Raw genomic sequence first — 14684 nt, 5'->3', positions numbered from 1 at the left:
TAAGTGGTAAGGAGCCTTATACTTGCCATGGATATTTGCCCAAAGAGCCAGGTTCCTAAGCAAGATAATCCTAAATGCTTCTTCAAAATGAAACTGCGTTTGTGATCGAGCATTTCTGTATTACCAGCAGAACATCTAAGACAGGCACTTTTAGTATTGGAGCTGTCTGCCTGCAAACGTAGACAGGAGAAAGAATCAAGAAGATGAGAAATCTTCCATAGACTTAGGGCTAGAATTAGAACATGGTCTTGAAGATTCATGACGGCCTCAGCTGAGAGTAGCATGCCATCTTGGTTTTGGCTGGGAAAGAGTTAATTTTCTTCCTAGCAGCTGGTGCAGCGCTGTGCTGTGTTTTGGATTTGGCGTGAGAATAATGTTGATGGCACACTGATGGGTTTGGGTGTTGCTGGGTAATGTTCGCACTAAGACAAGGACTTCTCAGTTCCTCAGGCCCTGCCAGTGAGAGGGCTGGAGGGGCACAAGGAACTGGGAGGGAGCACAGCCAGGACAGCTGAGCCGAACTGGCCAAAGGGATATTCCGTACCAGAGGACATCATGCTCAGTATATAAACTGGGGGGAATCTCTGCTCAGGGACTGGCTGGGTATCAGTCAGCAGGTGGTGAGGAGTTGTGTTGTGCATCACTTGGGCTTTTTTCTTTGAGCTTTATTTCTCTTTTTGTTATCTCCCTTTTCACTAAAATTATTATAATACTAGTAGTAGCATTATATTTTACTTGATTTCAATTATTAAACTGCTCTTATCTCAACCCATGGATTTTACCTTTTCCTGATTTTCCTCCCCATCCCACCGGGGGGCAGGGAGGAACTGAGAGAGTGAGCAGCTGTGTGGTACTTAATTGCCAGATGGGATTAAACCACAACACATACAAACTTACTTTATCTTGGAAGACAGAAAATAACAGAAACAAAGTATCTTTTGCTCTTCTGAGACTTAGAGTTAACCAGAACTTTAGCTAGACCATGCCATCATGGGAAGATTCCTGGAAAAGGGTGGGGTGAAGTGACTGACTGTAAACAAGGCATGAAATTAGGTAAATAAAGACATTTTTAGAATTTCTAGGATCCATACATATCATGTTCCAGCCAGTTCCAAAAGGATGTGACATTTCACAAATAAATCACAAAGTGCCATCAGTATCATTCCACTAAAATCATTGGCCCAGCTGAAATATTTTACCTTTATCTGTATCTCTTCTGTGATTCCAAAGGATTGAAGCAAAGGGAAACTTCTTACCTTCTTCAAAGCAGTCATTATCTGGATGTCACACCTACCTCGTTAGGAGCCTTTCTAAGTGATAGGCACCCAATGACCTGTGGAGACCAGAGCCAGGTGTAAATTTTTTTGCACCCTCCGAATAATCTTGCTAATGAACACAGATGTGACAATTCACTTAATGACATTTTGTCAATAAGGCTTGCTAACTGCACCTCCTCTTCTCTCAGTTTGATGAGCGATGGTTTTTCTGACCAAATAAAACCAACCTTGTGTTCTTGTACTACGCTTACAGTAATTTTTTATTAGCCAGGCCTGTTCTTATGAGTCAATAATCAATGACATAGAGACAGGGCAAATACAAATTTCTGAGCTTTTGAAAGGAACCAACAGCAGTAAACACCTCTCCTTTCTGCCTGGGCTAGAGAGGCAGGTCACTCTCATGATGTTTAGGCACTTCTGAAAGACCTAGTCTTTCAATTGTTTTTAATATGCATTATGATACATCCAGACAAAAGGAGTATGAGGATGTCCAGGTACTTCTGGGATTCTTTTTTTTTTAAACATCTGCCTAGCTGTTTTTCCTTCCAGAAGAGCACAAAAGAATCATGGCAAGCTCTGAAGTAATGAAAAGTGGGGACACAAATAAAAATGCCCAAAGTAGAGCATGCCAGAGTATTAATCTTGCTACCTAATCATGTAACCAGTTTGTCAACATGACAAAAATTCAGGGGATATATTCTATCTGGACTTTAGCAAAGCATTTGGAATGATGTCACGTGGGAAACAATTAGTAGCTGCAGGAATTGTAAGCCAAGTATAGAAGTAGCTAAAGCGGAAATGACAAATGGGAAGTCATTGGCCTGGAGGGATTTTACTGGTGGCATTCGTCAAAGAACTATCTCAAAACAGGTTTAATATACTCATTTGGCACAAAAATAGCAGTATACTAATGAAATGTTCTGATTAAACATCGTGGGACACGATGTCAGTGCAAAAGAATAGCTGGAATGGTAGCTATGGGACAAAATTTAACTGCTACGTGCAGTAAGGAATAACAGCAAGAGTTCTTGCTGTGAACTGAAAGCTTGTCAGCTGAAAACAGCTAGGAGGAATTCTGAGACATATTAGTAGCATTGCCAGACTTCATGTATGGGAATGCTTCTGTTAGATCCTCACAGCTCCTTACAGGCTCCTTCATCTAGTGGTGCTGTTGGCATCATTGCTTTGATCTAGAGGCAGAGGGAGGTAGGCAGGGAGCAGGCAGCAGAGGCCACAAAACCACATAACCCATATTAAAAACAGAGAAAATGAAGGGAGAAGTCCCATGAGTTCTTATGTGGGACATGGAATTTTGGACCAAACTATGAGAAATTCCTTGTTATAACGGACATCCAACAAGCCCGTGTGAGCCATTCACAGGATGACTGGAAGAAGGACCAGGGGAATGGAGCTTATTTCAGAGGAAGCTACAAGCAGAGAGTGAAGATTCTGTTACTAAGATTACCTGCTTTCCAGGCTTCAGAGGACTCCTAATGGTGCTGTTCAGCCAGTAATGGAACAAGTTAGAGTTCTTGTATGAACCTTCCTTGTATCTGTAGATGGGAGGAGATAGGGATCTAGAGCTGGCCTGCTACAATCACTGGCACCCCAAAAGCCACAGATAATAGACCAGGAGGCAAATGCTTCTGGTTAATATCCACAGTGGTTTCTCTTCATCCAGGGTGGAAGAACAAACACATTCCTAAACTGTGCCTGAGCCATCCAGTGCTGGGAGTAATCGGGTGGCTGAGGAGAAGGGACTCCTCCTACAGGAATTTCTGGTGAAGCAATGGGAGTACCTTCCTCCTCTACCCTGATTGGTATTGCTGATATTCACTGTACTGAATTACAGGAAGAAGTTGACAGCTAAGGACGCACCTTTCCCTGTGACCTGGGGCCTGAAAGATCCTTGTCCCTCCCAACCCCAGTTATTCTATGCTTCCTGACCTCTCGAGCTAGGCTAGAGTGAAGGATAGTTGAATAATTTCTCCTTAGATGTTCTCTTCTCATGAAAACCTCTCTGTCTTGACTAGGAACTTTTTTAGAAATTTTTATCTCTGATCTGCCGGGGGGGGGGGGGGGGGGGGCGGGAACAGAAAAGAGGGAAAGAGGTATCCCAGTTTGCTCTGTGAGACACCGAGCCTATGAAGGCTGTATTCCACTGGATTTATGCCCTATGTCCCTCCTGCTCCCGCCCGTTCAACTGGCCAGTATGCCCAGTCTCCTTTTCATATCCACCAGCCTCCCTCCAATGTGTTCTTCCAGGGCTACAGGAGGAAAGCTCTTTGCCCTGAAGTTATCTCCAGTTCTTCCTCACCTCCTTTAACTGCCACCCAGCTTCTCCTGCTCAGTACTTGCAGCTCCCTTTGAAGGCTTCTAGCCACTTTTCTGGCATGCAAAGGTCAGAAGGGAGGACCCACTGTTACAGAAGACGAGGGCAATGGCATGTCACAGTACTGAAAATCACTGAGGCACCTGGGCCAGTAACAAAAGCTGAACGATTTTCTGCTTTTTTGTGCAACTGCAGTAACATTTATATTGGGGTGCATTTCAAGTTACACGTAGAAGTTTACGCTCAGATTTGGAGATCTAAAAAACCATGAATATTGTGCAAAGCAGTTGAGTTTTCTGTTTGATTCCCAAAATATAGAATTTCCATACTCAGAGCACAATATTTCAGCAGCATAAAGTCCTGGGAAATTTCAGAAGTTGTTTGCTTTTGGAAAACAGTCTTCAAAATGTTTTAAGTTCTTGGAACCAAAATATGTGATTCCCCACAAATCCAGACCTATTCTTCCTAACCATGAAAAAACTTCTCAAACAAGAACCAAAAATGTTTTCTAGAGCATCAAAAAAAAAACCCCACCTCTGTATTTACCTTCATCATGCCTTGCAAGGAAGGGGAGTACTGTTAGTGCTATTTTACAGATGGAACTGAAGCTCAAAGGCTAAATTACTTACCTGCTGCCAGACAAAAGCGTGGTGGAACAGGGAACTGACTACAACAGTTCTAATTTCCAAGGCAGTGTCTTAAACACTACACCATTTTTGTTGCAAGGCCCACACGGTCCGCACTATGCCCAAACACACCTTGGATCATAGGCTAATACACGGCAATGAGCTTTAACACGCTTTGACCTGCACTTTGTTTTTTGCTCTCTCCTGTTATATATTGTCCACATTGACAGTGTATATTCTGCAGCACTTTCTCAGAAGCTGGAAAATAATTTCCTTCCACTAGCAAACACACTATTTGGGTTGCATGGCACCACAGCTTTGCATTTACTGCTGTATCTGCATGTTAACATGAAGGTCAGTAGGAGTGTACACAGTACTGAGAAAACGAGTAGTTAATTATTGCTAGACTGCAAGAAAGGAAAATACATGGTTTACTTTGGTTTAGAAAACTGCACATCACAAGAACTGCTTCTTTTTCTGTACTGGTTTTTGCAGAAGGGCATACATACAGTAAAATTTGTGACTATCACTGGAGGCTACTCAGTGTGCTTTGAGTATTATAGGGAAAATACAACCCTCTCATCAGTGGGAATAATACCAATTAAAGTACAACATTCAGCAAGAAAAATCCCATTCTTGCTCATGTGTATAATCTGGCTACTTGCCAATATCTTTTGCCATCTTTACTTCTGAATTGTTTGTGCTTGAGGATTTCATTGCACCATAAACAGTCTATAACGCTTCAAAACTAAGCTGTGTTTAGACCAAAATGCCAGATTTGCTCTTCATGGCACAAGTTTTAATAATTTCAGAACTTATCAACATACTACAGCAGGCCTAAACGGTACAACCAGATGCTTCTGTTCAGATGTCAAAGATGTCACAGCACAAACTAGCCAGCTGCAACAAGGCTTTTACCATCCCGTACCAGGGTAACTTCAGTAAGTAGTTCCCATGTCTTGCCCCAGCACAGCCACCATCCCCCCACAAGGTTTCAAAAGTTCATCTACTGTCCGTGCTGTTTCTTCATCCTCTGCAGGCCAGTCCACCCTGCTTCTTGCCTCTGCTGCATCTGGACTCTCTCTTCATCCAGGGCTCCTCTTCCAGGCAGCCTCTCCTCATCCAGGGACCCTGCTTCTCCCAGGGCCTCTCCTACACCCAGGGCACTCACTCTCCTCCCTCTGCTTCTTCTGGGTCTCTCTTCATCCAGAGCTCCTCTTCCATACACCTCAGAGCTATTTAACTACTTAGCAGGAGCCAGCCACAGCTGCACCTTATCCACGTCAGCCAACCCACCGCCCCTGAAGCCAGCCCACAGCTGTATATTATCAATGTTAATTACTGCAACTTCATTCCTCCACAAAAGAACTGTTTAAAACTTTTCTCCAGTCCTCCAAAGGCTGCAGTTACATTTGCTGTTCATATTCGAATTAAAATAAATAAGCAAAATGCATTTGTATTACAGAACAGATACGATAACTGTTTTAGAAACATTCTAAGGTGGCATTTTTATCAAATGTTTTGTCCTAACCCTTCTATCAGTACAGGTAGGCCAAAACAAGCAAAGCTGTTCCTCTGCAAAAGGTAGATTAGTCTCTCCCAAGTATTAATAATTTTATAAAATTATGCATAATTATAAACACATTCAACAACTTTGTGTGATTGTATTGAAAATTAATAGCTGTTGCAGGCTACAAAAGTATCAAAAACTCTTCCTTCCAGAGCAAGATAAGGAGAGTTCTGGGGAGCACAATTGGCAATACTCAACTTCACCTGTTACTGGGTAGCTAGGAGAAGGAGAGGCTTATGTCCAGCATCCATGAGCAGAACAGAGCATTGTCACAAAGCCCAGAAAGCCAGCTGCAGGATTAGGACTTCCCATGCGAGTCTTGGGCAAGTCTCCAGGCAACTGGCAAATGCCAGAGCAATCACAGAAAAATTCAGTGTAAATTCTGGAGAATTATTGAAATATGTTCCTTGTTGACTTAACAGTTTTATCCAGGCAGAATACCAAAGATTTGAAAAAGACATTCACTATCCTAGCACTTTAAAGACATGACCAATCAGCCCACTTTATTAGGTGGAACACAGCAAGTGAGAAGTGATAATCATTAAAACCAATGTACACCATTTTCAGGATTTAGATTCACTTCAGTAGTACTCAGATATACACTGCTGCAAATTCTGTGAAGGCAATTACAAAACTTAGTAAGCTTTTCTGTGCTGGAATAAACTAGAGATCATGACCAACAGACATGTGCAGTTCTATAAATGCTAAATAATTGAGTTCATGTCTCAAACGTTTTGCAACGTTTAAGTAATATGAAGGCAAAAGGGTCAGCACCTGCCAGCAACAGACACTGTTCTGAAACCATCTAACGTTTTTCTAGGCAAGATCCAGACTCAGCAAACTGCTCAATTTCACAACGTAAACAAGTAGCAGAGATTATCTTACCTTCTATCTCTAAACTAAGTAATTTAATATCCTCTGTCACATCATTTATCCTGAAAAAGTGTTTAATAATTGTTTCATGCTACCAAGATGTATGCTTTTTAAGCATTTGTGTCACCAAGTGACACAGGCAGCATTATTGAACAATTCTCAGTTTCTCCTAAAACTCTGTTTTGCAGTTTGTCAGTTATAGATGGAGTATCTGCATTTAAGCAATGCTGTATTTCCACTGGAAAGGTGTTTTAGATGAAACAACTTTGCTGAAACTGTCGGATCCATCAAGACAATGTTTTGCTGAAGAAAATAAAAACCAAGGCTCCCTCACTTCCACAGTCTCATTGAAGAAAGGTTTAAGTGTTAAAAACCTCCTTGTTCTTCAGTTTAATTGCTTCTTCTTTTCCTGGCAAACACTGAATTAACTTTGTGACAGTGTTTCTCTGTGCAGTGTACCGTGACATCTGTCAACATCTCTACAGTGAATGCATACGCTCACTCTGGCTTCAGCCACCACGTGAAATCACCTGAAAACTCAAAGGAATCAAATATGGTCACATTTTGCCAGCAAGCAAACAAAAAAACTTGTAATGCTTACAGTGAATGGGAGACTAAAAAACCAAAAAACTCAGAAGAGGAAACGTGCCTGAGTGGGAGGGGAATGACAACAAGAGGTAGAAAAGGAATAGCAAGTAACAGAATGGTGGTTTGGAAAAGAACACTGTAAACATTGAGTCTTTCATCTGTTTTAATAAAACTGTGTGATGTCTGAAAAAATTAACAAACTAACATCTGCTAACTTTATAAATAACAATCACGGCGCATACATTCTATGTAACATATACAATCCTGCAATGGTCTTTAAGATGTTGTGTACCATAATGAAGTGCCAAAAATAAATGAAGAAAAGGAGATAGTACTTTCAATTTAAATGTACACGTTATACCTGTACTCAATAACAATATTGGTTAGGTTATAGACTGTAATTATAGGTTACAGACTGTTTCTTTTGAAATCTGAAAACACATAGTTTATTCAAAACCTGTTATTAAAACAGACATCCAATTTGGGTAAAGATTTTCAGTAGGGTCAATCCTTTACTCGCTGTTCTAATGATCATTATCCTCACCATGAAAAAGGTGCTTTTTGAAAAAGGTTATTTAAAGTATCTGCTCTTCTACCTCAACATACAGTGTTAATCTCCCATATCAGGTACTGGTCAAGGTTTTGCCAGCAAGGAAGGCAGGATGCAGGAGTTGCCCCATGCCAGCCAACAGACAGTTCCAGCTGGCTCCGCAAGGGACCCACTGCAAGATACCACTCAGCCCAGCAGCCGAGTGGGTGGCACCTTTGTGAAAACACCAGACAAGCAGAGGTGGCTTTTCCCACAAGAAGAGGAAAAAAGTGAGGAACAGCAGCATGAACACCGAAGTCAGAAAAAAAACCAGGGGAGAAGGTTCTCTAGGCACCAGAGCAGATATTCCCCTGGAGCCCATAAAGAAGACCATGTTGGAGCAGACATCCACGTTACGGCCTGGGGAGGAGCCCACACTGGAGCAGCCAGGTATTTGCTGAAGAAATTGCAGCTCATCAAGAGCCCACACAGGAGCAGGGGCAGTGTGAGAAAGAAGGAGCAGAAGAACTGCTACAAACTACCTGTAACCCCCGCGTCCACTGCTCAGGGCGGGAAGAAATAGAGGAGTCAGGAGTGCAGCTGATCCTGGAAAAATGGAGGCAGTGGGAAGCTGTTATTTTACTTTTTGTTTCTCACTATCCGAACTACTTTAATTGGCAATTAATTACACCAGTTTTCACCCAAGTTAAGTCTGTTTTGCCTGCAACAGTAACGGGTAAGCAATCTCCCTGTTTATCCAGACCCACGAGCTTTGTCATCCTTTCTTCTCCCCCTGTCCTGTTGAGAAGCAGGAGTGAGAGTGTGGCTGAGTGGACACCTGACAGCTGGCCAAGGTCAACCCATCACACGTACTTGCAAAATAAATGGAAAAAATATGCATTGGTTTAAAAGGAAGACATTTTAATGTACAAATTTACACCATCTCATATTTTCTGCACTGATCTCTCTCAGTATGTACTACTATCATGTTTTCATAATAAAACCACAAAAAGTAAATCTCAAACTAGGAAGGAAACTGCAGCAGTCTGCATGATTTATTCTATTCATAATTTATTCTACAAGTGTCTACAGATTAACAGAACAAAATAATTCCTCTTCCCCTTTCTCAAGGAAATAAATATTCGACTTCTAAACTCAAGAACCATTCAGCTCTCTAGCAGTTCATGCACTATGCCCCAGCAGCCTCTGTCAAAACTAGTATGTTTTTAGCTCTTGGGATTCCAACCAGTAGCCTTCGTTGCTCCTCACGTGCCCACACAGCATATTCAGAATTCTTCTCCAGCAACACCCAAAGACACACTTCAGTGAAAGAAGAAACAGCTGAGGATGTCCCTCTTCAGTTTTGCTTTGCAATACACCCAGCCGCCAACATTACTTTCTTCCAAACGGATCAGACCACACTTTTAACCCTATAAATCAAATACGAGAACACCAGCAGTTCATAACTAGACTGTTGCAGAAAAAAAAACAAAAAACAACTGGTCTGCTATTCCAGCTTTGTGTAAGAAACAATGAAAGAACCTAACCACTTCTGCACCAAACTCACAACTCTGCTTAAGCTTGCAAAAATATGTAGAAAGACAAACGCATCTTGATCTTAAGCTTCAGATAAAGGAAAAAATCTATCACACCCATAGTTAAGGTGTTCTAACATTGTTGGAATAACCATCTAGGATTGCAGCTTGCACGTGAATTTGTCTGGATTTCACTTTCAACTAGTAGATCTTGTAACTTCTCATCAGCAGCTAAATTTACATGAGAAGGTTATACGGAGCAGAACTGGTCATCAGGTACTTTCATCTTTGATAAATGAGCCAGGCCAGGCCTCTTTAATGTTTAATAAAGAAGGCAGGTTTACCAGCCTTCTATTTCACAATTCCCTTCCTACTCCTCTTCAGCATTTCACCACTTTCCTGGAAAGTAAGTCCTGCACTGATGATTTAACTGGTATGTGCAGTAAGGACATGGCACTAATCCTATTTGGTTTTTCCCTGCTGCTGATGTTAGGCTTTTCCAAAAATAGAAATACATTACCCTTTAACATACTCAGATATGAACTGTTTCATCAAGACAAGCACTCTCATGGCTATAAATGAGAAGTGCCAACCTTGCATAATGAATAGCCAGTTCCATTACCTATGAAACAAAAAACTAATAAGGAGAGTCTGCCATACTTGAATTTTATTCCCCTCATATGCTTTTTCTACACCTTCTGGCAATAGCAGGGATCAAAAAACTATTAGCAGTGCATTCCAAAATTTCCTTTCTGTGTAACAGATTTCTGCCTTGCCACTCCACCCATGAGGTTGGAAGGTACCAACAAAGTGCTCACAAATTGTGTTTCAGCTAAGGTGTGAAGAAGTATTTCACAAGATCAGGGTGCAACAGTGTGTATTCTTTACAGATACAGCTCAGCCCACCCATAGTTCTTGTCTGCTCTGTTAATTTCTGGTGTGGAAACTGGCATCTATTTAAGAAAGTATGAAGACAACAGACAGAATTTCTGCAACTTATTTGGCCAGTTAAGTCAATTTAAAACAAGTCTCATTGAATTCATAACTTTCAAGTGAAGAATTACCATAACATTTTTTTTCATGGCAAGTTTGTTATATACATATTCTTCAGATGTATTCTTCACCATATTATTTAAATCCACATAAATATTCAGGTCTCACTTCAAGAAGGTCTTTAAAATAAGCAATGCAAACACAAGAATCAATTTACCTGCAGGCTGAATATCCTCTTGAACAATACCAGCTCGGTTTATTGACTGCTCTTTCCCTGGAAAATAGAAAAGAAAGGACACTACTAGAAGAAAGAAAATACCAGACACCTTGACTGTACCCAGTAAAATAATATTGAAAATTTTATTCATTCTAGATGCTACACAGTAAAATTCTGTTGAGTATCCACCTACACAATATGAATGTAGTATTCACACTTCATTGAGAAACTAACAGCTATAGTCTGAGAGATTACAAACAGTAAGATAAAAATCTTAGAAGTAATGACTAACTGTTTAATAAAAGCTGCCAAAATACCTGCCATGATCCCATCACTTAAGGAATGACCAGTACTTTTAGGAGCCATCACTCATACGTTCAACATAAAACTCTTTAAAAGATTTACTCTTTCCAGTATCAGTGTTCCCCATTTTCAGGCCCTGAAAGATCTTCCATCTTATCACAAGTAGATTTCATGACAGCATCTACAAAACTACCGCTTGTAACTTTGTGAAATTAAGCATCAGAGGGATATTTTTACATACAAGGGGCCTGTCTTAGGCTTTGTTTTTTTGTTTGAAAGACTCAACCGTTTCCAAGAAAAGAAATGGACAAAACTTTATTATTTTCCCTTATTAAATGCCACTCATTTTTTTTTCCTCCTCTTCCAGTTAAGCACTTGACTGCTGTGGTACTTTGAAGCAGGAAGTCAAAGCTCAGCTGGATTAATCTTTTGCCCATACCACTAAAGTTTTAAGCCTCTAAAAAATTGTAAGGTGCATATTCTCAGTGGAAACTCAGAGCTAACCTCACCTTAAACCTGAAATATTTCAGCATTCTATCCCACTGAGAATGCACAGACACAACTTGTTATTAGGCTATCTAATGCTACTGGAAACTAGCAGGCATGGCACAATAACTGATTCTCCTTGCAAGGGGGTAGGCACTAGAGGCAGATCAAGCTTCTCCAGTTCTGTTCGCTGAGCATGGCAACTGCCATTCCATCTTTTTTAGCAGACAAAATCTCAGCGAACTGCCCATTTTCAAAGGAAAACGTAGAAAACCCAGACAGAGAAAACAGAATAAAACAGGGCAAGGAATCAGACTTATTGTAGGACATGGAGGAGAAAGATATTTAGTCTTAGGGAGAGACTAAGATTGGAAGAGATGCAGAAACCAAAATGGGAATCAAACTGAGAGCTCTGGGAACACACCTGGAGCAAACAGGTGGAACTGCCAGCTGGTCAGGCAAAGAAACCAGTGCAGAGAAACAGATGCGTAATATGGAGATAGGACGAGGAACAGTCAATAGATAGGGAGACTGGTGTGGGGGCTGGAAACAATTTGGAAAACACTTAAGCCAAAAAAAAGACATTGAGGAAGAGCCAGTCTTGATGAGAGAACAGCCATACCACAGGAGAGGGAAGGAGCAAAGTCTCACAATTAAGCAAAATCATCAAATCTACTGTGAAAACATCAATCCAAATAGCAGCTGTCAACCCACTGTTTTAATTAATCCAGGTAGAAGAAGTCTGTGCTGAAGACTTCAAAGTTTAAACACTGCCACTAATCTATGTATTCATATGAGGAAACAGTCTTTTTTAACACTAGTTACAGACAGGAAAGTATTAGAAATATTAAGACCACAAACTGAGGTACTAAAAACCTATCAAATTATAGCATTTCTGTATGAAATTAAGTCAAACCCCTGTATGCAATTTTAAGGTTCTATTAACAATATGACTACACACAGTTTTTCCAAGTATCTTCCATTTTATTTGTTAGACTGCTAGGAACTCCTGCAGAAAAGTCTTCTTCCTGAACATAATTTCTTTCCTGCCTCATTTGTGTAGAATTTGGGAGATACACAAGGAAAACAAGATCGGAGAAAAAGATGACAGCATTTCATGTTTACACAGGTGCAGTATCACTCTAGAGAACTAAAATCCATTCTTGCCTTTTGCAGGATTACTATGTGGTGCTAACCAAAACGTCCAACTTCAGACCCAGTGTCCCAAAATGCAGAAATACTCAGTATTCACCCACAGCTCAAGCCAATGGCAGGGGGTGGCGGGGAGGTTCTGTAGAAGTTGTCATACAGCCTACTAGACTATACACTGAAAAAATCAAATTCTTCGTACCCCAAAAGGTTAAAATACTTCCACTCAAGTACAACTGCGAAATTCCACATTCTTGTCTAAAGTATCATGACAACAAACACTTGTGCTTCTCTCATACTGCAGCAATGACCATCGGGAAAAAGCTCATTTTTTAGGAGATTAGTGCAGGTGAGATCAAAAGTTTGAGCAGCATGCAAGAAGTTTAGAATCAGTTACAAAATACCAAGTTTAAGCACTTGCTAACTGCGCATCACTCATTTTATGTGTTAAATGGAGATTAAAAAAATCCCTAATCTGCTAGGGATCATTTGCTCATGTAATTAGCAAGTACATTAGAGGATGCTGTCCACTAGTTCTGTCCTTTCCTTAATGCTGAGTCACACGTGTGATATTCTATTTTAGGCAAGTATACCATAAGCAAAAATAAATCGTAGAATAAGGTTTTTAAATGGAAACACAGAACAGAAAATCTATCTTTGTGGGCAGTTTCCACCTTCACAAACATAGCTTCCTTAAATAAAAAATTTCTTGCAAGTTAGATTTTACTTCAGCTTTGATGTAAGGCTAAAGTCCCTCCAAGAAGATCAGTAGGTTTGTTACCCTTTTCCTTTTTTTTTTTTCTTTTTTTTTTCCCCCCCCTTCCTCAAAATCTCTTCAGTTGTCTCAGAAGATTAACTGCATGCATCTTCAGGTTATCGCCTACAGCTCACTTAGTTTGATAAAAGTTCCAGTGAGGGGACGTGGCTGGTTACACCAGAACTTTTCCCTTCTTCCTTCCACGGTAGGTAACAGAAGTTTGGGGGTGATGGCCTACCCCCCTACCACCCCCGTGGCACGGGGAGTGCCTCCAGCTGCAGGGCCAGGCCCAGGCTCAGGCAGCTTTTCTGTGCTGCTGGCAGGAAAGCAGTGTGTTTCTGAGACAATTCTGCAGACCAAGACCAGCTCTAGCAAATCATCATCATCAGTAAAGAATCTGTTATCACATTTTAAGTTAAACTTCTCAGCTGCAGCTGGAAAGCGTAACTGGAACAATTTATAGAATCATGGAAGGGTTTAGGTTGGAAGGGACCTTTAAAGGTCAACTAGTCCAACCCCCCTGCAATGAACATCTTCAACTAGATCTGGTTGCTCAGAGCCCTGTCCAGCCTGGCCCTGAATGTTCCCAGGGATGGGGCATCTACCAGCTCTCTGGGCAACCTGTCCCAGCATCTCACCGCCCTAACTACAAAAAATTTCTTCCTTATATCTAGTCTGAATCTGCCCCCTTTCGGTTTAAAACCATCACCCCTTGTCCTATCGCAAGTGGCCCTGCCAAAAAACCTGCCTGCATCTTTCTTGTAGGCCCCCTTTAGGTACTGAAGGCTGCAGTAAGGTGTCCCCGGAGCCATCTCTTCCCCAGGCTGAACAGCCCCAGCTCTCCCCGCCTGTCCTCACAACAGACGTGTAACAGCCCCTGACCACAACTTCTGTGACTACATCTCAAACCTCTTAATCACTTCAGAGAACAGCTAAAGGCTGCTCTCCCCACATGCTGGCCAACAACTGGAAACAAGAGCACTACGATTTTTTAAATATTTTTTTTTACATATCTCTTAAGAGAGCAGAAAGCCTTTCCCACCCGGCAGCCTCTGGCCCAGCAGCAGCCCGCAGCACACCCGAGCCCGGGCAGGCCCGCGCTCCCGCACCGGCCCCCCGCACCGCTCACGGCGGCACAGACGGGCCCGCCCGCCGCGCCTCTACTGCCCCCGCGCCCCGCTGCCCGCGCGCCGGGACTCACTGTACTGCTCCGGCAGCAGCAGCGGCCGGAAGTAGATGGGGTAAAAGGCCGCCCCCACCACGGCCGCGAAGGCCCCGAAGATGCCGAGCGTGCGGGACAGCCCCGCCATCGCCGCCGCCAGCCGCGACCCGGAAGCTACGCGGCGCCCGGAAGCGGCGCGCCGGGGACACCCGCGCGCCTCCGGCCGGCCCGGCAGCAGCGGCGGGCAGCGCCCCCTCGCGGGCCGGCGGGGCACAGCCCGGTGCCGG

At 42.3% G+C, this 14684-nt stretch overlaps 2 protein-coding genes across 3 annotated transcripts in view; both read right to left on the bottom strand.

The window, feature by feature from the left end:
• Positions 1–1272, bottom strand: part of RBPJ (recombination signal binding protein for immunoglobulin kappa J region) — a 154358-nt gene extending 153086 nt beyond the window's left edge. Inside the window, exon 1 of one of the 2 annotated variants that reach the window (XM_037390731.1) lies at positions 1200–1272. The gene's annotated coding sequence lies outside the window, so the exon portion shown is untranslated. The remainder of the gene's footprint in view (positions 1–1199) is intronic. The other variant, XM_037390735.1, reaches the window with a different exon arrangement.
• Positions 1273–8532: 7260 nt separating this feature from the next.
• On the bottom strand, positions 8533–14611 carry SMIM20 (small integral membrane protein 20). Its single transcript, XM_037390701.1, has 3 exons — positions 14437–14611; positions 10541–10597; positions 8533–9225 (listed from the first exon to the last, which is right to left on the bottom strand). The coding sequence occupies exons 1-3, from the start codon at positions 14543–14545 to the stop codon at positions 9188–9190; spliced, it is 204 nt and encodes a 67-aa protein (XP_037246598.1). The 5' UTR covers positions 14546–14611; the 3' UTR covers positions 8533–9187.
• Positions 14612–14684: the final 73 nt, after the last annotated feature.

The sequence above is a fragment of the Falco rusticolus genome, chromosome 1, assembly GCF_015220075.1.
Source record: "Falco rusticolus isolate bFalRus1 chromosome 1, bFalRus1.pri, whole genome shotgun sequence".
Lineage (NCBI taxonomy): Eukaryota > Metazoa > Chordata > Aves > Falconiformes > Falconidae > Falco > Falco rusticolus.
The sequence above is the reverse complement of the archived record's forward strand: the minus strand, read 5'-3'. Positions and strand labels throughout refer to the sequence as shown.